We start from the raw sequence: 27,500 nt of genomic DNA, 5'->3' as shown, positions 1-27,500 counted from the left end.
GTTTACCCTATGTTTTAACATTTATGTAAACCAATCAAGACTTTTCTTGGAGCAGCAGCAATACACATAGGTTTTTTCCCTGTAGTAATATGAAGGTGTCTTTATTATGCTAGTTGCATTTTCTGCTTAGAGTCAAATAATTTTTATACCACTTACAAAAACAAACATTTATGTTTTGCTAAAGATCATACTAGTACAGTAGAAGAATCTGAATGTCAGCCTAGATTACAGCTTAACACACCGCAGGGCGGAGTATGATTTCCTGAACCTATAATATTGCTAGTTCTCATACCCTCCCCCTCCCCACCTCTCTCTCTCTCTCTCTCTCTCGGGAAGGCAAAGACTAGGAGAGAGGATTCAACCTTCTTAATTGTGAACCTCATTAGTGATGGTTGCCAGGCAAAACACACACCTACTTTTAGTACATATGAAAGAGATAAACAATACGTCATAGACTATAATGACTCTTGTGCTCAGGGCAACCTTTAATTATTATATTTTTTCATTCTCTTTTACCTTAGTTATTAGAGAAGAAAAACAAATGTTTTTTGGAGCAAAGAAGATTAATACTTCATTTTTGCTGCCAAAATTATAGTTTATTGGTTCATCACTGCATGTTGCAACCATCAGTTTATGCATTTACTATATGTATTATGTGGAACAGAAACAGATTCACATATTACCTATGTGATATGGTAGCCCCCTTCCGAATGGGTGAGCTTCATCTCATAGTGATACCTTTTGAAAGGGACTATCATGTAAATCACCCTTGGCATATGGTTTTCTCTAATGCCAGCAGCCCCATTGCAGGTATGGCACTGACAAATAAACCATTGGCTCTTACACATATTACCACAGCAACATGGAGCCCAGCATACAGAAGCAGCTACCACGTCACTTAGATAATTCATTTAATCAGGCCAGACACTGACTACAATCTATTCTAAAGTTGTTTGTATGTAAATCCTATAGACTGACAGCTAGGAACATAAGAGCCTGCTGGATCAGACCAAAGGCCCAACCACACCAGCATCCAGTTTCCCACAATGGCCAACCAGATACCTATGGGAAAGCCCGTAAGCAGGATATGAAGGCAAGAGGCCTCTCCCACTGTTGCTCCCAGTGACTGGTATTCAGAGGCATGGTGCCTTTGATCCTGGAGGCAGTATATAGTCAACATGACTATTGGCCATTGATAACCTTACCCTCTGTCATGAATTTGTGTAATATCCTAAAGTCATATTTAAATTCTATAATTTAACACTGGGCAGTGTGAAGAAGTATGGTGCGAAGAAAGCACAACTTTGGGCTGATTGGGGGAGTTTTGCAAGTTATTATTTTAAACAATTTATTCATATTCTAAAATATTTCTTGGTCTAGACAAGACATTGATTTAGGCTGGGATCTAAAGATCTTCATCTGCTTCAGGTTGCTATCACTTATGGGAAATCTATATTCTTTGCAAAACAGCTTGTAGGGAAGGGGCCAAGGTCCCACACCCCAGCAGGGGCCCACTGACAAAAGTCCCCTGGAGATGCTCCTCCTCTTCATTACCACAGACTGACTATTCCTCTGCCTCTTGCTCTGACCCACACAAAGGTGGTGGTGAGAGAAAGGTGCAGTAGATTATACTGCTTGCTTGCTCACTGACTCTGCAGCATCCCTATACCAGCCTAAAATCCTGCATTTAAAACGGGGCTGTCTGCTTCCGTTTTAAATGCAGGATCACAAGTGACTCCCTTTACGTGCGCTTCATTTCCCCCCTCCCCTTCCCCCGTCCCCTTCCCTCCTCCTTCTCCCTGTATCTGAGTCTTCCATTATCTTTCATTGATCTCACTCATCTTCTTGCTGCTTTAACTCTTTTCATGGAGGAAACTGAAGCAGAACGCAATGGGGTAATTTGATAGCTCATTATCTGCAATCTATTTAAAAAGGGAACAAACGGCATTTAATGTAGGAGATGCCCTGGAGGGTCACGGCATCATGTAAAGAGCCTGCAAACTTCCATGAAAGAGCACTCTCAATCGCAGGATAAAAGTTCCATGTGAAGGACCCCTGCGTATTGAGCAAGAAAGTGGTAACAATAAGACAGAGGATGAGGAGTGATAACAGCTGGTGAAAATGACGATGAGAAAGTTGACATACTAACAGAGGGGGTTATCCCACAGTTATCCCTGTGCTGGCTATTCTTGAGGTTTTAGAGGTTTTACTATGGTTGTATGTATTGTTATTATCTATTCTAATGGAGTTATTTTTATCATATTATTGTTGTGGGCTATAAGACATTTTGAGGGCCACATATGTGGTTGGGAAATGGCATATAAATGCCATAAATAAATAAAATGTTTTCAAATTGCTTTACACTGTTGGAAATGTACCAATTATTATACATATTTATAGTCCCACATAAATGTAGAGTATCAATGGCTCTCTCATATATGTGGCTGGGTTTGTGATTTGGCCCTTAGTAGATGCTAAATAGGTATCTGACTTTACATAATTGCATATGCAACATGCAGGGCCTGATGTCCTGATATTTCTAAATTTATAGAATTTAAACTTTTTTTCCTCTTCTGCACATTAGCGATTTTAGAAAAGCAGATGAGAAGTCAATTTTACTGACTCTGCCTGAAGGAAAGCATGATGTTTTCCTCATACAGGACCTCTGTAGTTCCCTAATCTGTTGCAGTAGGGCTCAAGAACAGGAAAATTCTTTACAAAGTTGGTTGTGTTTTTTAGAATCCATTTAAACTTACATACGTCATCTGAGAATGTATTTCTGGACTGAGGATTATGACAAGCCAAGATAAAATAAAACCAAACTGTGATGGCAAGAAAAAGCTGTAAGCTAATAAATAGAAAAGGATAAGAGAATGGCTGTACATGGCAAAACGTTACATGTTAAAGAAAGGAAATTTAAGTCAGAAGCAAATGCAGAAGGGATGATCTTCTCTTTGATGTGTAATCAGAAATGCTAATGTACTGTATTTTAGTGGGATGATCAAGAGGAGAAAGGAATCATGTAAAAAGTAAATATAGTAGTGTACCAACATAAAATATGGTGCAAAAAAGCACTGCAAATTAAAAAGGCATGTAAATGTGTGCCTACCATTTTCCAGATAAGAAGGGGCCGTACCTTCTGAGGGGTCAAGGCGGCGAGCCCGCCTTCCATGTTTGGAGTTGTTGTGTACAAACATGTTGTCTGAGACAGCCAGAACGTGGCCATCCACATTGACTGTTGTTGATACAACAACCTGGGGGGGGGGGGGGAAGAAAAGACAAGAAACACGTTTCTTTTTTGAAGCATATAGATCCAAAAAATGTGGTGCATCTGCTGCAATAAGCTTTATTTTAAAAGACAAAGTGAAACCATACAGTCTATTATTTTCTTATAAATGTAGATTATTCATAGATGCCATTCACTTCTTTTTGGTTATCGGTAGAGATTTTTCAACTCACAATCCCCACCCCACCCCACTTTTAACACCTGCTGCACTAATTAGACTTTAATATCCTATTATGCTAACAAATGAATTCAATTCAGGGAAAATATTCTTCTAGCCATTAGTTTCAGAAACACCCCTCTAACCACTCATTTTAAAAGCTACTGTTTTGATTGATCTGTTGATATATTGATTAGATAGTTTATCCAATTAAAATTTGTACACTTGAGACTGTCTTCAAATGAAGAATTGTGAGCACTCCAAGTCAGAGAGGAAAAAATACTTTGCTTCATAAATCTGTAACTACATATAACTCTGTTTTCTCTTCAGAAATGTTCTCTAGTTCACTTTCACAATTAGATTTACAGAGGTATCCTACCAGCAGATGGGGGGAAGATCTGAAGGTAGAGGAATAGTCTTATCCAAAGCCATTTTCATTCTTTTCTTAAACAGTTTCCCTGGAATAATGACCTACACACTAGCTCCAGGTCTGGCATAGTTCTTCCCCCATTTCAGGGGCATGGGAAAGCTTTGGATCCACAAACTCTCCCAGCACATCTATGGAAAAACCCTGGAATGCCTCTTTTTTTGCATAACCACAGAGTGTGGAACTTTTCACAGCCTCATGGAACTTTCCACAGCCTTATGGAGGAGGCCTGCAAGATCAAGTCCCCCACTCAAAGGAAGACCACTCTTTCCACCCTAGGAGAGGGAGATCTAATGGTCCTTGGGACAACTTCCCAGGGACAACCTCCCAAGGATCATACAATTGCAGGCTTAATGCAATTTTGTATCTGAAAAGATTGAACATGAATATTAAAAGTGCTTACAATCCATGAAAAATATCCACTCTCAAGTTCACTCAGATGCAGATTGACTCTACTATGCCAATGGATTTTCCTTCTTTATTTTTAAGTGAAAGTCTTCTATTCTTGTTTCCCGGTTCAGAGTCTCACCATAGAAGAGGTGATGGATAAGGCCTACTTTGGGTTTCAACTGCTTCTTAGTATAAATTTTAAAAGGAATGCTTATAAGAATGCACATCCATGCCATTAAAAACTTTGAACTGTGAATTGTATATTAGAAATACTACTGCAAAAATCAATGAATGGGAAAGCAAATTATAATGAAAAGCCTTTGCCTATTGCAGCAGTGGGAAGCCTGTGGCCCTCCAGATGTTGTTGGACTACAATGCCCATCAACCCTGGCCATTGACCATACTGGCTGGGGTTGATGAGAGTTGGAGACCCACAACATCTGGAGGGCCACAGGTTACCCAGTCCTGGCCCATTGCATCTGTGTGTATACATGTATGGTACTTCTGTAGGCTGTGTTTATTATAATTTAAAAGAAATATGTACATATGGCCAGATCCATCAGCCAAACTTATAGAAGTCTTTCAAATAGCTCAGACAGGAACTCCAGCTTTTATTTTAACTACTCTTGTACTATCACTCTTGTTTTTCCCCCCCAGGTGGTGTATTTTTGCCAATGGAGCAATTACTCTAACATGTTTAGCTTAAGAATAGGGAAAAATGGTGCTATACCATGTTAACAAAAGGGCCAACAATTTCTGGAACAAAAAAAATGAAAGAAAGGCACATCCCACAATGACATACTATAAATGAAAACGCAGTATATTTTCCATTTTGAGAATAGTGAATTGCAGGCATCAGATGTAAATTCTTTCCTATTTTCTATGTTTTAGATCACCTTTGATCCTGTTTTTTTCCACATGCTGTAATTAGCTATCAGCTATTACAGCACCTTCTCCTGTATATTCTGCCTCCTCTGAGGAAGCCATCTGTGTCCCCCTTGAGAAAAGCCTGAGGGTGTTTCTCTGGAAGTCTGTAATTCTGCAGCCTGCACTGTTTTCTTGAAGAGTCAGACTGAATTGTATCTCAAGGACATCCATTATGGGAGATTCATAAAGTTTGACTTTACCTCCAACACCCCAGATTCCAGTTCTTACAGCCACGTTATTAGTCTATTTGCTTTTAATGAATTAGAAAGATGACTGACTCACCCCCCGCAACTTAAACACATATAATACTTTTAAGGTTGGGGTATCAGATAAATTGCCTGTAGAATGAAGCATGTTAAGTGCACTTCTAAGCAAAGTTATTTTTCCCCCAGTTGCTAGACCACAGTATATTTTCTAAAGACAGTATTTAAAACACACAACACTTTTTGCTCTGCCACTTATGTATAGGTCAGTAATCACAAAAGAAAAATTCTGTAGTTCAGCAAAAGTACATATGTTCTCTCCTTTGTTTTATTGGCTCATTCCTGCAGTGCAAGTGCTGAGATAGTAAAAAAAAGAAAAGAAAAAAAAGAAAAGTTGAAAATATTGTTCAAGATCTGACATATTGTTAAATTCACTTAAACCTTCTGAGAAGTAGGCATATTAGCTAAGGAAACCCAGATTTGTCTTTCTAGTGGCTTCATTGCCAACCACAAGATTACTCATGACTGATGCTTCATGTAGTCACTGGTGAGACAAGAGAGACATTTCCACTCATTCCAGGTTTCAAGTTATGCTCTGTTCATATGGATCAATATTATCACTGCCATGTGAACCTAAGATGCATAAAAACAGGCTTGGTCGAATTGTTCTGAAGGGTTCCTTTCTCCCTCGCTACACCAATATTTACTGTAGGTTGGCTAACTTCATCTGTTTCAGTTGGCTATGTATAGAAACCTAAGATATATGCATTTGTAATGCTAAATCATTGTTCCAAGGGCCATCTCTGGGCCTAAAATGTATTTGTAATCTAAAATGTGGCATTTTCTGTAACTGTTCTCAATCAGTAAAATTGATTTTAACCTTAACAGGTTAAGGCAGAAACTCTTCTGGAGTGGTTTTGGGTCACCACAGTATTTTGGAAAACTGTAACAAGAAACAAGTAGAAAATAATTCTATTTTTTAAAACCTTTATTTAAATGAAAGTTAATTGGACTTGTACATCAAGAAAGTTACAAAGACTGATCCAAAATTCAAGAAATTCCACATGGCTTTTCCCCCTACAGTAAACGTATGGGATTTGGGATGTGCAAAACTCTTCTGTAGAGCAAGGGTACACAACCTTCTCAGCCCTGAGGGCTGCATGGCTCAGGGGTTGGGAGCCACACACATGCACACACAAACACACATATGCATGCACGCACATATGTGTACACACACACACGGAGTGTATGTGCACACGCATTCCAGTGATCCCTACAGAGCAGCAATGGCCGCTGAAACTGCAATGGTAAAATCAGCAGGAGGAATTTGGCAGCAGTGGGGGGAGATCAGGGCACCCTGGAGGAGAACAGTTAAGGCTTGGGCAGTGGGAACACATACAGCTCCTGAGTTGTACACCCTGGCTATAGAATATAACTGCTCAATGACATGGAAAATTCTTTTGAAGACAGAAATATCATCAGTAGATATTTACAAGTTCTTATTAGTTCGCTATTTAGCCACGCATATAGAAATGCCTCCATGCAGGTCAGAGCTTGGAGCCTCCAGAGCTCTCAGTAGGGAAGCAGGTGCTACTGTCTCTCTCTTTGAAGTTTGTGCGTGTTCGGGGGGGCATTCCTGCTTAGTCCTATTCAGATCACCATAAGAGGAACAGCTAAAATAAGAGTAGAAAGGAGAGGGACAGAACACCTGCTTCTCTACTGAGAGCTCTGGAAGGTTGGGAGGTCTGCACAGGCTATGAAGAACTGAAAATATAACTTCCAAATAAATTTGGCAAATATTTATAACAATTTTGAAGAAATGGTAAGCCCCACTTAAATTATTTGCATAATTTTTTTTCTGAGCAAGTCCATGCAAGCCTTGTGCATGTAGTCTTAACTCTTTTTGAAATCTGTACCTGGAATCTTCGCATATCTCGTGGGTTGCCTGCATTCTTCAAACAGTTTTGATTGCACTTGAGGAAAAACTTTAGAAAAAATCTACAAAAATACAAAATTAAAATTTGTTAGAGATGTCAGAGATACAGAAGAGATTTGTAAATATGCAACAGATTATATATCAACAATTACAAATGATGTGTTGCTGAAAACAGAATGCTATGTTCTTATTGTAAAGAAAAGATCATTTCTGTAAACAGAAGGCAGTACCCATAGCAACATCTGCTTGAACATGCACAGCTTCCTATTTTGAGAAAAGGATAGGTACTTTGTGTCAGATACTCAAATAGTGTAATTCAGTACACAGCAATTTACACTGCAATCCTATACATGTTTACTCAAAAATAAGCCTCACTCCAGTCAGTATGACTTGCTCCCTTGTTTAGAATTGCCAATTCAGTCTGCAATCCTGTGCATACTTACTTGAGAATAAGTCCCACTGAATTTAGCAGTACTTACTTGCAAGTAAAAATATGCAGGATTAGGCTTTAAGCTATTTACTATAACGACAGAGACCTATGTCAAATGAGTGGCTTGTGTATTTAAAAACACACACTTGAAAACAAGTAATTGTCATAGTGACTTAGACTATTATTTCTTATAAACAGAGAGCCAGTGTGGTGTAGTGCTTAGAGTGTTGGACTGGGACTTCGGAGATCCAAATTCTAGTCCCCACTTGTCCATGAAGCTCACTGGGTGACTTTGGGCCAGTCACTGACTCTCAGCCTAACCACAGGATTGTTGTGAGGATGAAAAGGAGAGAAGGATCATGTATACTGCCTTGGGTTCCTTGCAAGAGGAAAAAAGGCAGGATAGAAATGTAATAATAAATAAACAAACTGGGGTTAAAGAACCCTTGAAATTGTTTCCCATGGCTCACAAAGATACGTAATTTCCTTCTTGAAAACATGTGAAAAAGATCATTTTAGCTTATTTCAACAACATTAAAACTCAGCCTATTCAGAAAGAAAAGGCTTTAAGTTTTTCAGGTGTAAAGACAGAGAAACCTTGATGGCTATTCAGTCCAGCAATGCTTGATGGAGGCAATACACCAAGCACTGATGTCCCACAAGCTCAGTTTGTCCTGGTGTCATGACCCCAACCCTGAGCAGCAGCTAAAACGCTGACGCAGAGGAGATGGATCAGGAAGATGAGTGGCTCAAGCCACAGAGGAGCTGAGCCTGTCAGCCTGGAGCTCCTTAAATGAAAGGCCTCCGATCCAGGAGCCCCAAAGATAGTAACCTCTGAGCTAAATTCCTCTGAGGAAATGCAGGTTGCTTATCTGTAACTGTAGTTTTTCAAGTAGTCATCTGTGCATTCACACACATGGGCTCTCTGCCTGCACAGAGCCTTGTTTGGGAATCTTTCATAACTGAGGAAAACATTTTTGGTGGGAACCCTCCCCCACCATCCACTGTGCATGTCCCATTGGGTTCCTGCCCATCTCCTCAGTTCCTTGAGACCAACTAACTGATCTCATACCAAGAAGAGTTGTTCACTCCGGCTCTGACAACATGACATCGACAGCGAAGTGAGGAGGGGGGTGGGTTGTGTGAATGCACAAATGACCACTCAAAGAACTACAGCTACAGGTAAGCAACCTGCATTTCTTCTTTGTGGTCTCTGTGCATCACACATATGGGTAATTAACCAGCTGACTTACTGGAGGTGGGTAGGTGTCCTATTGAAGGGCGGAAGACAGAACTGCTCAACCGAAGTTACAGTCCTCTCTAGCATTTACATCGAAGCGGTAGTGAGAGATGAATGTCAATGGCTTCGACCATACTGCAGCTTTGCAGATGTCCAGTAATGATACACCTCTTTCAAATGCCGTCGATGTTGAAACACCTCTAGTCGAATGTGCTCTAACAGGGCCATCTAAGCGTAACCCAGCTAGCTCATAAGCTAAAGTGATGGCACAAACAATCCAAGCCGCAAGATGCTGTGATGACACCGCACGACCTTTCTTTGGACCCTCATAACATACAAAGAGTCTTTTTGATTCTCAAAATGTCTTGGTTCTTGCTTTATAGAATGAGAGTGCTCTACTCACTTCTGAAGTATGAAGCATGGATTCCAATTGAGACGATGGAGAAGGAAAAAAGGTGGGCAAAACAATATCCTGGTTTACATGAAAAGCAGATACCACCTTAGAAAGGCCGGATCTGGATGAAGCACTGCCTTATCTTTATGAAAAACGAGGTACGGAGGATCTATCTGTAAAGCACAAAGTTCACTAAACCTCCGTGCCGTGGTAACAGCAATTAACAATGCTACTTTCCAAGAAAGCAGTCTTAAATCTACAGTGGCTAAAGGCTCAAACGTTTTAGAAATTTTTATACAACTGATAAACTCCGCTGTGGCACAAAAATTTTAACTGGAGGCACCAGATTCCTGAGTCCTCACAAAAACATATGCACAACAGGGTGTGTAAATATTGAAAAACCCTCAATAGGTAGATGAAAAGCTGTAATACCCTGATGGATGGTAGTTTAAGTCCCCTCTCGAACAGCATATGCAGGAAGGTAAGTATAATGTCTGAGGGAGCAGAGTGTGGATCAATGTCCTTTAAAGCCAAAAATTTAGAAAATGCCTCCCATTTGTTTCTATAAGAGAGCCGTGTGCTTGGTTTTTGAGCTGCCTGTAACACCTTCCCAGATGAAGATGCTAAGGAGGACGAAATCTCCAATCTGTATGTTTGTGTGTGTGTAGGTCAGGGTGATGGACCTGGCTGTTGTCCACTGTCAGCAACGATGGTATCGATGGGAATCTGTAATAATGGCCTCTTGATTGTTTGATTAGCGTGGAAAGCCACGGCTGTCTGGGCCACCATGGCGCTATCAGAATACAGTTTGTCTGGTCCCTCCTGAAGTTTTGTAGGGCTCTTGGTAGCAGAGGAAATGGTGGAAACAAGTAAAGCAGGTTCCCCAACCACTGAAGCTGAAAGGCGTCCCTGAGTGACTCCTTTCTCAGTCCTCCCCCTGAGCAATATTTGCGACAAATAGCATTCTGAGCTGTCTATGACTGGTCTATGACCAGTGTGTCCCATCTCTGAAAAATGTTCCTGAGAGACAACCTTGCCAACTGTCACTTGTGAGATACTTCAGGAGTTCGACTTAGAGAGTCTGCTAAAAGATTGTCCCTGCCTGGAGTATGGAGGGCCGTGAGGGTGATGTTCCTTGCTACAGACCAGTCCAACAAATCTACTGTCATTTTCACCAGTGTGCTCAATCAGGTGCCACCCTATTTGTTCAGATGCTAGAGGACTGGCGTATTGTCTGTTAGCACTTGCACATGCTTGTGCGTGAGTTATGTCTCGAATGATTAAAGTGCATTTTTTACAGTGAGCAGCTCTAAGGCACTGATGTGTAAACATCTTTCGGTGTCTAGCCAAACTCCACAAGTCTGTAGGAACCTGCAGTGAGCGCCCCAGCCCAGGTGAGAGGCATCGGTCACCAACTCATAACTCAGTATCAGCAGCAAGAAAGGCATCCCCTGATTCAGACTGAGTGTCCATCCACCACAGCAAGGTATCCACCACCTTTCTGAGGATTGTCAATCTGACCCAACAGGCATTGTCTATTGGATTGAATGTGCAGAGGAACCAAATCTGTAGGTATCTCATCTGAAGCCTCGCATAGGTGACTACATACACTGTTGACTCCAACAGACCGAGGAGCCTCTGAATATGGAAGGCCATTGTAACATGATTCTGAAAAAGACTCTTGGTGAGACTTACAAGTGTATGCAGCCTGTCAAGAGGAAGATAAGGCCATGCCATCATAGAATCTAAAATTGCTCGAATGAATGGGATTCTTTGAGTGGGTGTGACTTGTCTTCGTTTAGTGAAAAACCCAAGGCATCTAGAAGACTTCTAATCATGACGACAGCCAAAGAAAGAAGATTCTTGGACAATGCCACTACTAGCCAATCGTTTAAGCAAGGATATGTTTCTATTCCATGGGTGCGGGGATAGGTGCAAACTACAGGGACACACTTGGTAAAACTCTCAGAGCTGTCAACAAACCAAACAGGAACATTGTGAATTGGAACATCTCCGCCCTATAATGAAACAGAGGTATTTTTGGTAATCTTCCCGAATCGCAATATGGAAATATGCATCTCTGAGATCCACCTCTGCAAACCTCTGGCTAACATTGTAATTTGAAATTGTGTAGTGCGGATGAACAGATTGAAATTTCAAAGATCCAAAATAGGTCAAAAATTTTCCATCTCTCTTTGGTACTGTGAAGTAGTAGGAACAAAACCCGCCCGTTGTCGTGAAAGGAACAACCCTTTGAATAGCACCCTTTCCAAGAAGGGTTTCTGTCTCTTCCCATAGGATCTTCGATGGAGTGGTAACCTTCACAATACTGAGAGGAGGGAGGACTTTGAACTTTATGTGGTATCCAAACTGGACAATGTCAAGGACCCGTGCATCGGAGGTTATCGTCAGCCAAACAGGTAGATGATGGGAGAGGACAGAACAAAACATTGGACGCATGGAAGTAAGAGGAGTTACATGCAGGCCCAGGTCAAAGCCTCCGTTTAGAAGAGGTGTCCCCCTTCGGGTGAGAGGGACAAAAGTGGTTTGTTTGTTGCTGGCGCTGTTGTGTCTGAGACTGAAAACGAGGACGCCCATCCTGATAATGCCGCTGTAGATAAAAAGGTTGCTGTTGGTACCATTTTATGTGTCAATACAGGGTGTATAGGGTCGGTTGCGATATTCCTATCTTTTTTGCCGTATTCTTTGCTTTCTGTATTGCATCCATAGCTTCATCAGTTTTAGCATTAAAGAGGCCCTCCCCATCAAAAGGAAGGTCCTCTATTTGTGATCATGCCTCTGGAGTTAATCCCACTGACTGAAGCCAGGCATGTCTTCTAAGGGCTATTGCCCCAACCATAGCTTTAGCAATGCAATCCGTTTGATGTCACGTGGTGTTGATTTGTTGACATGACAAGCTTAATGCTTCCATGTGAAAAATTGTTGCCAGTTCTCTCTGTTCGTCTGGAAGGTAATCACAGAGGTACCCAATCTTTTCCCATAAGAAAAGTTGATATCAGGACATCATGGCTTGATAGTTGGCGACTTTAAGCCCCAGAGCTGCAGAGGAGTAGAGTCACCTTCCCAACAGGTCTAAACACCTACCCTCTTTGTCGGCCGGAGAGACGTGAATTTCCTGAGACTTGCTTTGCAAAGACTCAACAATAATTGAATTAGGCCAAGGATGTGTAAACACAAAGCCTACATCTTTCTCCTGAATCTTATACAGAGATTCCAATCTCTTTGAAGTGGGGGCCATTGAAGAAGGGGCCTTCCAGGAATCCTTGACCATCTGTAATAGAGTAGGCAAAAATGGGATAGAAATCAGTGCTGATGCCTTGATGTAAACCACATCAAAAACTGGGTCTTGTAATTTCTCTGTAGATGGTCTCAATCCCCAATGACCATGCTATCTGGAGAATTTGATCAAAAAAATGAAAAAGTTGTTCAGAGAGGAATGCACTCCTGTGCACTCACAACATCATCCAGCAAAGATATTGAGGGAGGGGCCATTGAAATCGAAGAAGAATCAGATTGGTAATCTTCTATAGACTGTGGGGATGTAACATCCTCATGCGTTGCCATACTAGGCTTTGCCCTTTGGAGGGGACCTGGAGGCGTACGCCTTGCAGGGACTGATGACTCTCTATTTCCTGTTGGAGAGTGATTTCTCAAAGAAGACCGAGGTGGTACCGGAGGGGGAGGAAGAAATGAATCCTCCTGTGGTGGTCGTAATAGTGATGCCTCTGGTACTTGAGCATAATGTGGAGAGGTGGCCCCAAGATAGCATGTCTATTCTGGAAAGAAATCTGTAGGATCTTGCCAATTGTACTAGGCATAACACATTCGAGGTGGATGTAGCTAATCAGAAGGTCTACTATATTCCCTTACAGGTGAACATGACCTATAGCATCTGTCCCTTTCATAATGGGCAGCATAAGGGAAGTCAGACCCCTCAGATCTAAGTGACTCGGGAGAGAACTCCCTTGTTAGGCGTTCTCTCAGTATTGATAATGAAGGTGGCTGCATAAGCTGAGAATAACCTCGAGGTACCAATGGGGGCGATAGGTCCCTTATTTCTCCCTCAGGGGTTGATGCTGTTGGCAATTGCTCTTGTAGCGATACCAATAGGGGTCTCGGTACCAGCACTAATGTTGATGGAGCTTTTGTAATGGGAGAATCCAGCAATGGGGGTGGCGGCGGAATCTGAGCTGGTTGAACCATAGTCTCAAACACACTTCATGCATTTTAGGTTTCTTACTCTTTTTCACTTCAGTAGAGGTCTTAGGCGTCCTAGCCTTTTTTGCAATCTTCCTCGCTGTAGAAACAGCAAGAGAGTGGCCAGGTGTAGGCGGGTCTGTCCGGCCCATGGTTAGAGCTGAGGGTTTAGAGAGTTGAGATGAAGATTTTTGTGAATTCCCTGACATAGCTGCAGGCTGAAATATGTCAGTCTTTGAATTAGTGTCCACAGCTTCTAGTGCCTTTTCCCACAACAAAGCCTTTAAACAGTCTGAGCGATAGCACTTACTTTGCTTTGTGAAATTCATACAAGGGTGGCAGGTTTCTACCACATGAGCTTCCCCCAGACAAAGCAAACACAAAGAATATCCATCAGTGGGGGGTAGTTTGCTGCCGCACTGAATGCATTTGCAAAAGGGGGCTTTAACGGCCATACACACCTCTCAGTGATACAAGATCGCAAAAAAGAAGAAAGGATCTACAACACTAACTACTTTTTTTTTAGGAGACAAGAAAAAGAGAGAAAAAAGGGAAAGAAAGTATCTAAACTTAACGGAGAATTTTTACTAAGAGGAAGTCCCCAACAAAGCACTCTTTCAGAAAGGCAGTTGAAAGATAACTGAGGAGACGGGTGGGAACCTGCTGGGACATGCACAGTGGACAGTGGGGGAAGGTTCCTGCCGAAAGTGTTTTCCTCAGCTATGGAAGTTTCCCAAATGAGGCTCCATGCAGGTGCAGAGCCCATATGTGCGATACACAGAGACCATGAAGAAGAACTAGCCCCTACCAGCACAGGCAATGTATAAGGCAGGAGCTGACTGAGAAGCGATAAAGTTCTAAGCTCCAGCCCAGAGGACTAACCCTTTAAGGCTCTCCACTCTTCAGGAAGATGGGGGAGCCTCTGAGGGGTAGTCTGGCTCAAGAGAGAGATAAAGCCTCATCTGAGCTCTGAACCTTGTTAGAGCAAGTTGTCTGATTGGATCTACCCAAGGTCCTGTAACTTCAGCTTGACCTGCTACTTGTGACTTATTTGAGGATCAAACTGCACGTTACTTTAAGTGCGTAGTTCGTTACAAGCTCTGTTATTTATTTATTTATTTTAATGTAATACTAACTGCAGGAGGGCGTGGTTTTCACTGGGACTGCAATGGGAGGGGAGGGTTAATTGTTCCCTCTTTAGCTGCATTCCCAACAAAAGTTGCTTGCCCTCTCTGCAATTAGCCTTGGAAAAAAGCTCCCATTGGTTTCAAACATCTCCTCCACCTCACATTGTGGTTCAAATGAAACTTGCCCACTGTGCTTATTATTCTTTTTTTTAAAAAAAGACATATGTGTTTTCTACAATAAATTTATTTTTGCATCCTGAGAACCTGTTTCTCTTCTTTGTCATGCCTGAGGGCCAGTGCTCATTGTCAGGACAGGTCATCTGGATTCACATAAACTCTAGTTAATACATGGCAGTTGTACAGCAAAGCTTTTTCATGCATTGTATTCTTTTTTTAAAAGCAATAGATGTTTCAGCTTCTAAAAGTTTGGTACATAGATAAAAAGATTAAGACATAAATTGTGACATTTCAGCATATCCATATAGGATGCTTAGTTAAATTCTGTCAAATGGTACACCAACAGACATCTTGCCTTCCAGAGCCCTTTAACAATATATGTGGCACTTAACTGGTTATCATTTTTTCTCCCCCAGGGATAGATCCATGAGCATTTTTACTTGAAGTTAAACAAATAGCCACTGAAAACTTGAGGTCCCTGCACAGGCGCAGCATCCAAGAGTAATGGGCTAGGGGTCAGGACCTCAAGTCACCATTGCAGCCCGTAAGTACAGACAATTGGTTTTTACCAGCGCTGGTTGGAAATTACAATGTAGCCTACCCTACCCCCTTTCCCCACTATCCAATGATTACAAATGGCCTCAATCCATTCCCTTGCCAACAGACTGTAAATAGAATAAGGCTTATGCATAGCTGTGCACCTGCACTTTCCAGCCTTCAGGAGGGCAGGAATATGGCCGAAGTTAGCTAGAAAAAACACTGTAGTAGAGCTTGCATCTAATTTTCTTTGAGTTTTTGTAGAACATTTCTTAGCAAAAATGTTTTGTGAATTCTCAGAAGATAGGTTTGCCAGTTTTCCCCATTGCTTACTGAGTTTCTGCAGTGGCATTCAGTAGGGTCTTAAGAAAATCTAGCTTGCCAAATGCTTTGTACCATCAAATCTTGGGTCTCTTCTATCAACCCAGTTTCAGCTAGATCCACAGCGCACCGTGCTATGCTTTTTAAACTGGAGAAGCTGCGGACCAAATCTGACCATTGAAAATGTAAAGCAAATGCTTATCACTTAGCTGTGACACCTCCCAAGCTAGGAAATAAGATGTTTTCTGAAGTTGCTGTATAGCAGATGTGAGACAGAGTGTGGTAACAGTTTCACTTAGACAGCAAGAAACAGCCCCACTAATTTTGCCATTTGTTCTTATTTCTGAAGCCTAGTGGTCCCTGGGAAGGCATCCTAGGTGCCATAGGATAAAGCAGAACTTCTTCTCTGCTCATGGAGACAACATAACTAATAGGGGCAGGAGAAGGTGAAGAAGTGGAAGAGAAACCACCACTTCCTATTCCCTGTTGGGCTCATGCTGCCAAATTCAGGAGTGTGGCCTGCGAGGGTGGGGGGAGGACTATGGGGTCAAAAGGGGCCCCACAGATTCCCTGAAGTTGCTCACCCCATTCTAGATTTTCAAAAGGATGATTAATTAATGAGATTCCCAATGGATATTGTGCTGTGATTAAAGTAGGACTAGAGAGGCTTTAGTTCAAATCAGCCTTGAAGCTCAGTGTGGAAGTGTCTCAGCTAATCTACCTAACAGGATTGTTGTGAGGATAAAATGGGGTAGTTGGGATATAAATGTGATAAATGAGTTTGATCAATACATCCTGTATCATAGGAATTAACTCTTCTATTATGCTAACTGTGTCATCACCAAATGGCAGTAGGAAATGTGAGTAGTACTCCAGCCCTTTGCCTATACCAGGTGGCAAAGACACTACATGTCTAAGACTCTCTCCCTGCCCCCGCCCCGTGAATAATTCCCATGAAAATCAGAGATATTTCAAGATGCTCTCTTTTGCTAGAGCAGTAGCGCAAAAGGGGATGAATGGAATTAGAGCTTTTGGCTCCAATCTTTTCAATTACAAAATAAAGGGCAGAAGAAATATTGAGTATTTCTGAATTATTTGAGAAGCAATGATGAAAGATGCCTAGAAACTGTAAATTTTATGTGACTTATTTTTGTCAATTGCCGAGTTCTTTATGATGAGCTGTATTTTAAAAGTATATTAATAGACTTTTACTACATCATGAAGCTAATTAATCTGTTTATTCTGTGATTCAGATGGCATTCCAAACGCATTTGAAAAATATGTGTTCACCTCATTCAGGATAAGCTCAAATACAAACCAACACAATTTATAATGCAGCATGGGCCACATTTGTATCTCCATTTCATGGTGTAATTAGGGCTGTAATCTCTAAGAGCCCTAAGAGCTTAGGTGATATAAAGCTTCATCAAGAAGGAGTGACATAAGAAGAAATATTTTTCACTCCTACAAAGAGCTATAAAGAATGCCAGGGGGTCACCAAGAGCAACCAGCTGCTTGAAACCGGAATCCTGCCCAAAGCTATTCTTGTTTAAAAAATTCTGTACTCTCATCTCTACTAGTGGACACCTTTGGACATGCAGCTAACAGCTCCTCAAGATACCCTTCAGTCAAAACCTTTGCCTTATCCAACCAAATCCTTCTGCAATATGCTCTTTAAAACCTTGAATGATGGAGATTCCACCACAAATTTAAATAATCTGTTCCATCCCAGCTAGTAAGTGCTTATCATCCTGCTGAAATATCTTAGCCCACTGTTTCTAACATTTTCTATAGAACACAAAGAGGACATTTGAGCCCCTTCCTTCCTAGGGCAGCCCTCTCTTTATCTGAAAGTTATTATCAAACTCCCTCTCAGGTACTACATGCTAACCTATTCATCTTGGCAACTATGACCACCCCACCCCAGTGCATTATTCTCACTACTTGCTAGACAGATATTCCTCACATGCTAATGATCTCAGAATAGCACCACACTGGAAATTAGAAAGAAAATGCAAGGTGATTTGATTTGAATTGCTGTTATGAGAAAACAAGTGCAATTTATGAAAAGTATATTCAGACAATTTGAAGCCAAAAGAATGTTGGCGATGGGGGGACTAAGTGGAAGACAAGATTGCTTCCTCTGATCCTAATTATTCATCCCTCAAAGGACTTTTTAAGCTGTGCCTGGGACAGATCCCCAAACAGCTTAAAATATCCCGGAAGGATGAGTGAAATTAAGGTCTGAGAATGTGTAGAATGGGATGCACATCCCCTAATCCCAATTTTTCTATCCAAACTCTTCCATACATCATGGGAAGGTAAATGTAAATAAACGTTAATCTTCTCTTTTCCATCCTAAACATACCCAGGTGGAAGCCATCCCTCAATCAGTTTCCTCCTACTTCAATTTGCCCGTAGAACGTAGGGAGTGGATGGTAAAAATACCAGTCTTGTCATACTATACTACTTTGGTCTGGGGCTAAATGAGCAGCATTCTGGCCACCACCCACAGCAGTTAACATTATAGGGCAACTGCACTAGACCAGCCTTCCCCAACTTGGTGCCCTCCATATGTTTTGGACAACTCCCAGCAATCCTGGCCATTGTCCATACTTGCTAGGGCTGATGGGAAATGAACTCCGAAACTTCTGGAAGGCACCAGATTGGAGAAGGCTGCAATAGACTGGTAAGGCTCAAGGCTAAGTGAACAAGAAGCTAATCTTCATAGCAGAGTGGGTTTATGTTATTGTGAAACAAAGGACAAATTTCTTAACAGAACAACAATGTATTATTTCTATCCTGCCCTTCTACTGATGTTCTCAGAGGGGCTAACAACATAGATCAGGAGCAATAATTATAAAATACAATTACAATATAGAACGATATAGAACAGATGATACATTTATTCTTCCCCGCCATGATTCCACAAAGGCTCACAACATGTGTGTGTGTGTGTATATTGACCCCCAGTGTGCAAACGTCACCTTAAGTTATTTACCAAGTAACATGATTACATTGACATGATGATAACATTGACATGATTATTTTTTTGTTTGGAAGCTCAGAGTTCAATTTCCAAAAAATATTGGGGTAAAAACTGCACCCACTACCACCAACTAATAATAGTTCCTTAAAATATTCCTTCACAGTGTATGGAATCCATGGATATATAACCTCAGAAAGATGCTGAGGGTGGACGGAAATTGTACTTTCCTTAATTTGGGCTAAAATTTTGTTTGAGCAGCATCACAGTCTGCAGTTTTATGCCAAAGCCTGTAGTTCCTCTCCCACTGCAGGTTCAGTTTCAATAACTCTCTTCCCTTGAGCATTTTTCCCACTGGTGGTATGTTACATTTCACTAGCACATGTGAAAAATAAAGCCTGCCTGCCCATTATTTCTCTTGGGTTTGCCAGGAGCTGCTTAGAACAATACAATCCTAGCCAATCACCTTCTGCCTCCCTGATCTGTTGCTGGGAGGAAGAGAAGGTAAAGGAAAAATTACCAGATTTTTTTTTTTTTTGGAATGTGCGAATCAGTCATCTACATCAAAAATCTGATGTGAATGGAAGACAAAGAGCCAAAATGATACTGATAAAATGGCTTTGTGTGTTTTGCAGTGAGTAAAGGGAAGAATTCATGAACTCAGGTGAACTGTATATATAAAAACATAATCATAGAATAATATGTGTGCATGTGCTTTGAAATTTTAATTTTTATGAAAGATAGAAAGACTAACAACAGAGTATTAAAAATATATTTTAAGCTAAACGTGTCGGTTTCTGACCTTATCAGTAGCTGTGCTAATACTCTGTTGTTAGTCTTTCTATCTTTCATATACATTTTACCTTAAGACTGACTGTATCCACAATGGATCCAGAGCCTCCATGTTGCTTTGCTTGTTGTGCCGCTTTACACCAACCTCTCTCTCTCTCTCTCTCTCTCGTGTGTGTGTGTGTGTTCAAAGCACTTTATATACATGATCTCAGTAATCCTTACACAGAGGGGAGACTCCCCTAGTCTCTGCCCACCCTGACAAAGAAAAAATACTAACAAACCATGTTAGTCATTGTACCAACTAAAAATTTTGTTTTTCCCATTGGTGCCCCTTTCTCAGGTGGTGAAGGAGTTTTCAGAGAAAACTCATATGACAAGACTTCTTTCTTTGTATATGGTGTTTCACTGTTCAATCAGTTCTGTTCTCTCTTAGAATTGGACTTCTAGAAGCTTCACCAAATAGGTTTTGATTCTCAGTTAGTCCTGTCCCTTCACATTGCAGCCATCAGCGAGCTAAGATAAGATAGCCTCAGCCAGTCATGTGCACTACTGAACTGTTGGCACTTGCTTCCCAGCATGAAAGTTCTATATCTCAAAGAGCAAAAAGGCAGATATAATTCTGCAAGAGACAATTGGACAAGTCTACTATGTCTTTGCTACCTGCACATACAGGGTAGATCACTTGAACAGTTTCTTGCAGTTGGTTCCCACAACCTGTTTCTTTTGTGTTGCCTGCCTCTTCATTTTTCTCCTGTCCTTCTTGTACCTCTGTATTTTTCTGCTCCATTCTGGACCTTGTCTTTTGTCCTGTGCTGGAGGGAGCCTCCATTTGTTGGCACTGGTACACATATAGGTCTGAAATTGTGAGTTTGCATTATTATTTAAACTCTAATTACATGGATTTATTTGTACTGTAATATGGAGCTGGAGGGACTGTGCCTTTTTTCCCCTTTTTCTTTTTTTTTACAGTCGAGGGGTGAATGAAGTCTTCCTTTGTAGTACCTCATTTTATTTTGGGCCTGATTTCCCCCCCCCCCCGACACCATGCCCAGAGGACATACTCCTATGGCTCAACCATTGTCAGGAGCTGCAGGGACTCAAACAGATAGTCTAGGGATCTGTGTGTGACTGCCCTTGTGTGGTGCCTTCTGCCTTGCTCTTTAGTCCTGCTTCCTGATATGTCCTTTGATCCTGACTTACTTTCTATTCCTGACTTCTTCATTCATCTCTTGACTCCTATCTCCTAGTCCAACTCCTGGGTCTGTGCTTTTCTAGGATTGCTGTCTATTACTTAGCCCAAGAACCATAGATTTCAAAACAGGTTCTGGTGCTAAGCCCTGACTCAAATTAAACCCTTTTCTTGAGCTAACTAAAAGCTTTGACTCAAGAAATGCCTGAGGTACTCCACTGCTTTGCAGGAAAGAAAGCTACAAATGTGACTGTATATGTTCATGTTTAGTTGGGTGGAGGGAGACTTCCTCTTTTGAAAACATGGATATTTGTGTTCAGTATGGAGGAGGAAGAGGAGGAGGAGGATAGCTGTGCACAAACGGCCTCTCAAAATTCTCAACCCTAAGAACTTAAGAGAACTCATGATGGATCAGACCAAAGGCCTATCTAATCCAGGATTCTGTTCACACAGCAGCCAACCAGCTGCCGGTGGGAAGCCTTCAAGTAGCATGTAAGTGCAATAGCTCCCCTGCACCTGTGTTCCCCAGCAACTGGTATATAGAGGGATACTGCTTCTGATACTGGAGATAATATATAGCCATCATGGTTAGTAGCCATTGATAGCCTTATTTTCCATGAATTATGTCTAATCCTCTTTTATTTATTTGTGTATTTATTTGTAAACAAATAACATTTAGACAACATTTGTTATTGTCCCCATGTCCGCTCCACATCTTAACAGATTCCGGAGCGGTGAACAACAAGAGATAAAATGAACAAAAGATAAAAAGAATGAAACATGATGTTAAAATTATTCATTAAAAAACAGAGTGCCAATAAAATTGAGGCTGGTCAGCCAAGGAAGTGTTCCTGGAAAAGAGCTGTTTTCAGGAGGCACCAAGAACAACCCAGTGTTGGCACCTGCCTGACCTCCAGAGGCAGCAGTTCCATAGGAAGGGAGCCACCACACTGAAGGGTCTTCTCTGGGTAGACTCCAGTCGGGCCATAGGTCCATGTAGAACCACCAGGTGCATGTTCTCTGATGACTGAGCAGGTTGGTAAGGGAGTGATCAGGCAGGTTGGTAAGGGAGAAGGCACTGGTCCCAAGTTGTTTAGGGCTTTGTACTTTTAAAGCCATCCAAGCTGATGGCCATCATTACATTTTGAGGTAGCGAATTCCGTAATTTAACTATGTGCTGTGTGAAGTATCTGTTCTGTACTTTTATCTGTGCTGAATCTCCCACCCTATTTGTGGGCAGAAAAATACTGGGGTGGGGGGACATTTCACCAAATTTCTCTAGGGGAGCTTTCAGATAGAGGGGTCCTAGTGCTAGCAATCAGAAGGCATGGTGCACCTATTCTATCTTTTCTTACTTAATGTATTTTCCATAGTAAGAAAAAAGACAGAAGAAACAGTGGGAAAACACAGGAGGGCTACAAGTGGAAGCTGTTGTCATCTGGAAACCCCATAAAATTCTGTGAATGAGGCAGGGTGATGGCATGGTAAAAGCCTTGTCTGGAAGCACCCTTAGGAGGAGAAATTCTCCAACAGTTTCTCAGAAGTGAGGCTCACCATTAGCAGTGGTTGTAGTGCAGCTTCTTTCTTTTTTTTTAAAAGGGTTTTTGTTTTTTGCTCTGCCACTTTAAGTGGCAACAGCAGTAACTACATTGGCAGCCAGGCCACCATTCTGTTTCCTCCACAATTGTTTCAGGGCAGTATAGGGGATAGGGGAAGGTGACAACCACCCCCAAATGGTGAAGAAAAGTCTGCAGAGTGGCTTTCTATTTCTAAAGGGGTAAGAAAAAGAAAAAATCTCAGAACTTTTCTCAGAAAATGACTTTTGAGAAATGTTGGGTCAGTTCTAGCTGTCTTTGTCCAGGGTCCAGCAACTGCTCCAGGGTCTCCCAAATGTAAAATTACTGAGGGGATGATAATGGGTAAATTATGTCTCTAATGCAGATGTGTATTATGCTGGGCCTTCCCTGCAAGCCCTGCAGTAGCTGTGAGGTGTAGTAGTGTTATGACCAGCTCTGTGGAAGAAGTGGAGCAATTTTCTGAACATTTTCTTCCATCACAAAAGAGGCTTCTGTTTTTCTTCCTCAGTCTTAGGGAACCTTTGATTTTTTGGTGTTTTTTTTTAGCTTATCTTATCATTGTGAGGTGGCCGAGGGTGCTGTGTATGTTTTTATTTCTATGACACATCAGTCTATCATTTTGTGGTCTCCCTGGCCTCTGCACTCCCTGATCTGAAAAAGCCCTGTGTGAGGAATTATCACATAACACCTTCTCCTGGGTTTTAATTTAAGTGTGGGAAGCCAGGGAGACTGCAGGCTGAGAGATGACTGTAAAATGAGATACAGAACAATCATGTACACTCCTCTGGCACATTATAAGCAAGGTAAGCACAAGAATCCAGAACCCCCACCCATGAGGATTTCTCTGAAATTTTCTTCTTCTTTGAAAATTTTTTTCAAAGCAATTTCTTCTCTATCAAATTGAATGAGAATGGTCGAAAAATGTGTGGAAATTATTTTTGGCCCAGCACTAATAATAACTAGCATATACGTGGTTCTTTTGAGTGCTCCGAATGCTTCCAATACATTATCTCAGTAACCGTTACAACAACCTTGTAAAGTAGGTCAGTAAATTATCTCTGTATTGCAGATTGTTGTTAAGGCTGAGAGATAAGTTGATTTACTGTTGAAGTAAGTATGTGCATCTGATGAAATAGACTCAGTTTCATGAACGCTTGGACCATAATAAATTTGTTAGGCTGTAATGTGCTACAGGACTCTTTGCTGGTTTTGCTGCAACAGAGTAACACAGCTACCCCTCTGTAAGTTGAGTAAGACCAATGGTTTCATGTTCATGGTAATATTTGAACTGTGGACAAACCTAATAATACTCTTGACTGATCCTCTACATCACCTTTTGAATCTTTTATTTAGGGGCAAGTCCCTAATTTGCCTTTTCTGGTCTTTGCTATATTTGGAATACAGTAAAACAAAAAGGGGAGGGAATATGGCCAAGAATGGACTACACTAACTACCAATGATGCTCTCTCGCACCTGAAGGGAACACACACCACCAACTACTACAACTTTTACAAAATGTCATTCATTTCCACTCATATATATCATTGAACTCAAGATTTATGAAGCTCAAACTAGATGTAATGGTAGCAGACATATTTGTTTAAATCTGCCCAAATCATTAAAAAGTGGGAGGGCAAGTTTTGCCAAAGAAGTAACTTTAGAATTAGTAAAAACACACACACACCTAAAACGTATTCTATCCGAATAAGATGACATAGATTAGCAATCTTTGATAGACATCTGACAACCTTTTCCAAAATAACTGTAGGCAAAATAATTTGGGCACCTTCTTCAGGTGCCTCCTCTATCATGGCAACAGTAAGTAACAAACAGAAAAAGGGATGCTAACTGGGGAAGTTCAGGTGGCAGTGGTGGCCAGGAGTACTTTTTACCAGATTAGGCTGGTATGCCAGTGGCAACCCTATCTGGAGAGGGCTGATCCTACCGTGGTTATTCATGCTCTGGTGACATCCAGGCTGGTCTACTGTAATGCATTCTACATGGGAATGCCTTTAAAAATGGTTCAGAAATGTCAGCTGGTTCAGAATACGGCCACCCAGATATTGGTGGTGGCTCAGCAGTCAGCTCATGTGACACTGATACTGCACCAGCTACACTGGTTGCCAGTGCATATCTGAGCACTATTTAAAGTGCTGTTTTTAACCTTTAAGACCTTCAGTGGTTTGGGCTCAAGTTACTTGAAGGACTGCCTTCTACTATATCAGCCTGCCCACATTCTGAGATCATCAACTGAGGCCCTTCTCACTTGCCCACTGCAAAGGGTGGTTAGACTGGTGAGTACAAGGGAGAGGCCTTTTTTGATAGTGAAATGAGCTTCCATTGGGTGTTCAACAGGTCCCTTCTTCTGCAGATCTTCAGGAAAACTCTCAAGACCTCCATTTTCCCTGGCTATTTGTTAATTTCTGGGCTGCTGGTTTTATTTATAAGTACTGTTTTTATTGAATTTTATTGTTTTGTACTGGGTTTTTTTAATCTTGTGTTGCTTGTTTTCATTTTGTACACCACCTTTAAAGGAAGTCTAAAATATTATTTAATAATATTTAATAAATAATAAAAATTTATGCTATGGGCAAAGACTTTTTATTTTCTCAGGCATTTTAAGTGGGACTTTTAATTCTGAGGGTGTTTTGCTCTCTTGTATTGATGTTTTCATTTTTGTACGTTTTTGTAAGCTGCATTTTAGCTGTATTTAATCGTTTCCATTGTGTTTGTGAACTACCCTGGAAAAACATTGAAGGATGGTGGATAAATACCATAAATGAATAAATAAAATATAAATTTAAAAAACATTTTATTTCCATAATTCTGTAACAAACATTGCATGTTTCTTCCTTTTTCGGTTATAAATGCCTTGTAATAAACATTGTATAAAATAATTCTAAAATAAATTCCCCAGAAATAAAATGAAGGTGAATACATAAAGTTAACACAAGCTTACTAAAACATGTCAGACTTTTAGTCCTTTGTAGCCATTTGCTGTAGTGCTGTGATGTCACAGCACCTGATATGAGGGAACAAAGGCAGAGGGAAGTGAGGATTGGCATACAGGAGCTGAAAGGAGTCAAATGCATATCACAGCAAGCAGGTGAGAAAAAGGCAGTTCAGAGGCTGGAAATCAGCCTGCGAGCTTCAAAGATATTGGCTGAACTATTGTAATGTCACAGAATGTTCAGAAGGAAAAATATCACACTCAGTCACAGATTAGAAGAGGCTATGTATTATTGTTTGAATAGTATGTGCGGAACTAAGGAAGGCCTCTGGTGGCATTTAACCCCCTGCTGGAGGATGCCATTTGTTAAAGAAAAATTGAACACAGTTCCACTCAGGAAAACATTTCAACATGTGTGGGTGTGCTGTTGCTAGGAAGTGGTGCAGAAAGGTGAAGACAGAATTTAGAATAAACCAATTAAAAAAAAACCTTTCTGTGAATTTTCACAGGTTTATATTTGTCTAAGAATAAAAACCACAAGTTTTGGACAGTCAAGTGTTTCTTAATTTCTGTTTCAACTTACTGCTAAAGAAAGGACAGGTGACCCCTTAATTTAACTATATTATCTACAACGAGGATTTATTTTAAAATCAAAATTACATCTTTTATTAACTCAACTCACCTATACATTTAGCTCACAATACCTCTTAATGCCCATCTGCCATCAGTGTACACTGAGTCACTTGATATTCCACCCACCAATTTTTCCTAACAACCACTGCGCAATTAAATTCAACACGATCTGTTGCGAGGTAAATTAGGCACACCTGCGGCCAGACTTCATTTGAACTGCATCAGAAAAGGACCTAACAAGGTGAGAGCATACCACAAAGTTATAGTCCTGTCAAGCAATTAGGTTTTCACTTCTGGGACATCCGCACAGTGCAATTATGCTACACATTACAACCTGGCTAATCTTCTGAACAAATGTCATGTCTCAGAGAAGCTAGTAAAAGTAGTTCATCTGCAAATGTGTCTGGGCTTAAGCCTTATGCACATAACAATCTACAGGAGACATTTTTGGTCATATGAAAGCTTTCTCATTCTCTTCCCCTCTTCCACCACTTTCTACCTGGCTAGAGTCTTTTTTTTATGTTTTAAGACTTTGTGAAATTAATAATTGTTAAAACTGGATTTTTAAAAAGCGTTGTACTTCACAGCTGTACATGCAAGCACCTAATACTGCAAACTCTATTATTGACTTTGGAGGGGTCTCATTAAAAACAGTTTGTTTTTAAATGTTCATGCAAAGATGCTAAGCACATCTGGAAACTCATCCCAGTAAAATCTATTGGATTTAGAAGAAAATGTGTTTAGGATTGAGTCCAACGCATATTATGAAAAGTTGTACTATACTGAAGGACCAGTTCACACACTTAAGGCACAAACTTATGCATGTTTAGGCAGAAAAAGACCTACGACTCCCAGCATGCCCCAGCCAGCAGGAATTGTACCCTTAACTACACAGATATCTGCTGTATCATGGGGCTTCAGAGGCACACTTGCCTCATAGGATATGTAATGTAACATCTGATATGAATGGTAAACGCCTATATAAGTCCACAGGGACACTTTACTTTCCCAGTCTCTCCTTCTTTCCAACCAAAAAGAGGGGAGAAGATAGGGCTATTTGTACTTTCACATATGTATTACCTGTGGATTTATGGCAAGTGTAAATTTGTTGCATACCATGTTAAAAATATACAAAAAACCATATAAGCTACTGCAATTCCCTTTAGGATAGGAATTAGTTTTACTGAAGGATGGATGATAGGTTACTAAGCATGGGTTCAATGTTTTAAGGGATTAGATTTATTTTGATTTAACTTTAAGAAATATTTAATTCAACCAGTTTAAAAATAGTTACTGTCCTACTGTCAAACAATAAATATAAAAACCATAACATTTGCTGAAAAAGAAACCACATAGTAGAGATAGTAAGGAAGAGATTGTTGAAGCCAAGTGTGTGTGTGTGTGTGTCTATATAATTACTCTTTAATTGGCTTTTCCCAAGAAATATCTGACAACCACTTTACATATCTTCCTACCAAAGTCAAGTAAACAAAGGATTTAATACTCTTCTTATGAACAAAAAATATTTCCTATGTCAGAAAATCTTTGGCTTTAGCACCAATAAACTCTTTATTACTTCTAAACATGGATTTGCTGCTTGATC

At 40.8% G+C, this 27,500-nt stretch overlaps 1 protein-coding gene across 1 annotated transcript in view; it reads right to left on the bottom strand.

The window, feature by feature from the left end:
• Positions 1–27,500, bottom strand: part of EBF3 (EBF transcription factor 3) — a 198,241-nt gene that overhangs the window by 55,949 nt on the left and 114,792 nt on the right. Inside the window, exons 7-8 of the mRNA XM_084841941.1 lie at positions 7,307–7,388; positions 3,137–3,254 (exon numbers count right to left, since the gene is read on the bottom strand). Coding sequence (XP_084698067.1) covers positions 3,137–3,254; positions 7,307–7,388 — 200 coding nt within the window. The remainder of the gene's footprint in view (positions 1–3,136; positions 3,255–7,306; positions 7,389–27,500) is intronic.

This window comes from Heloderma suspectum, chromosome 3, assembly GCF_057233095.1.
Source record: "Heloderma suspectum isolate Gila_16-S chromosome 3, 16-S_ref, whole genome shotgun sequence".
Lineage (NCBI taxonomy): Eukaryota > Metazoa > Chordata > Lepidosauria > Squamata > Helodermatidae > Heloderma > Heloderma suspectum.
This window is presented reverse-complemented; position numbering and strand designations above follow the sequence as displayed.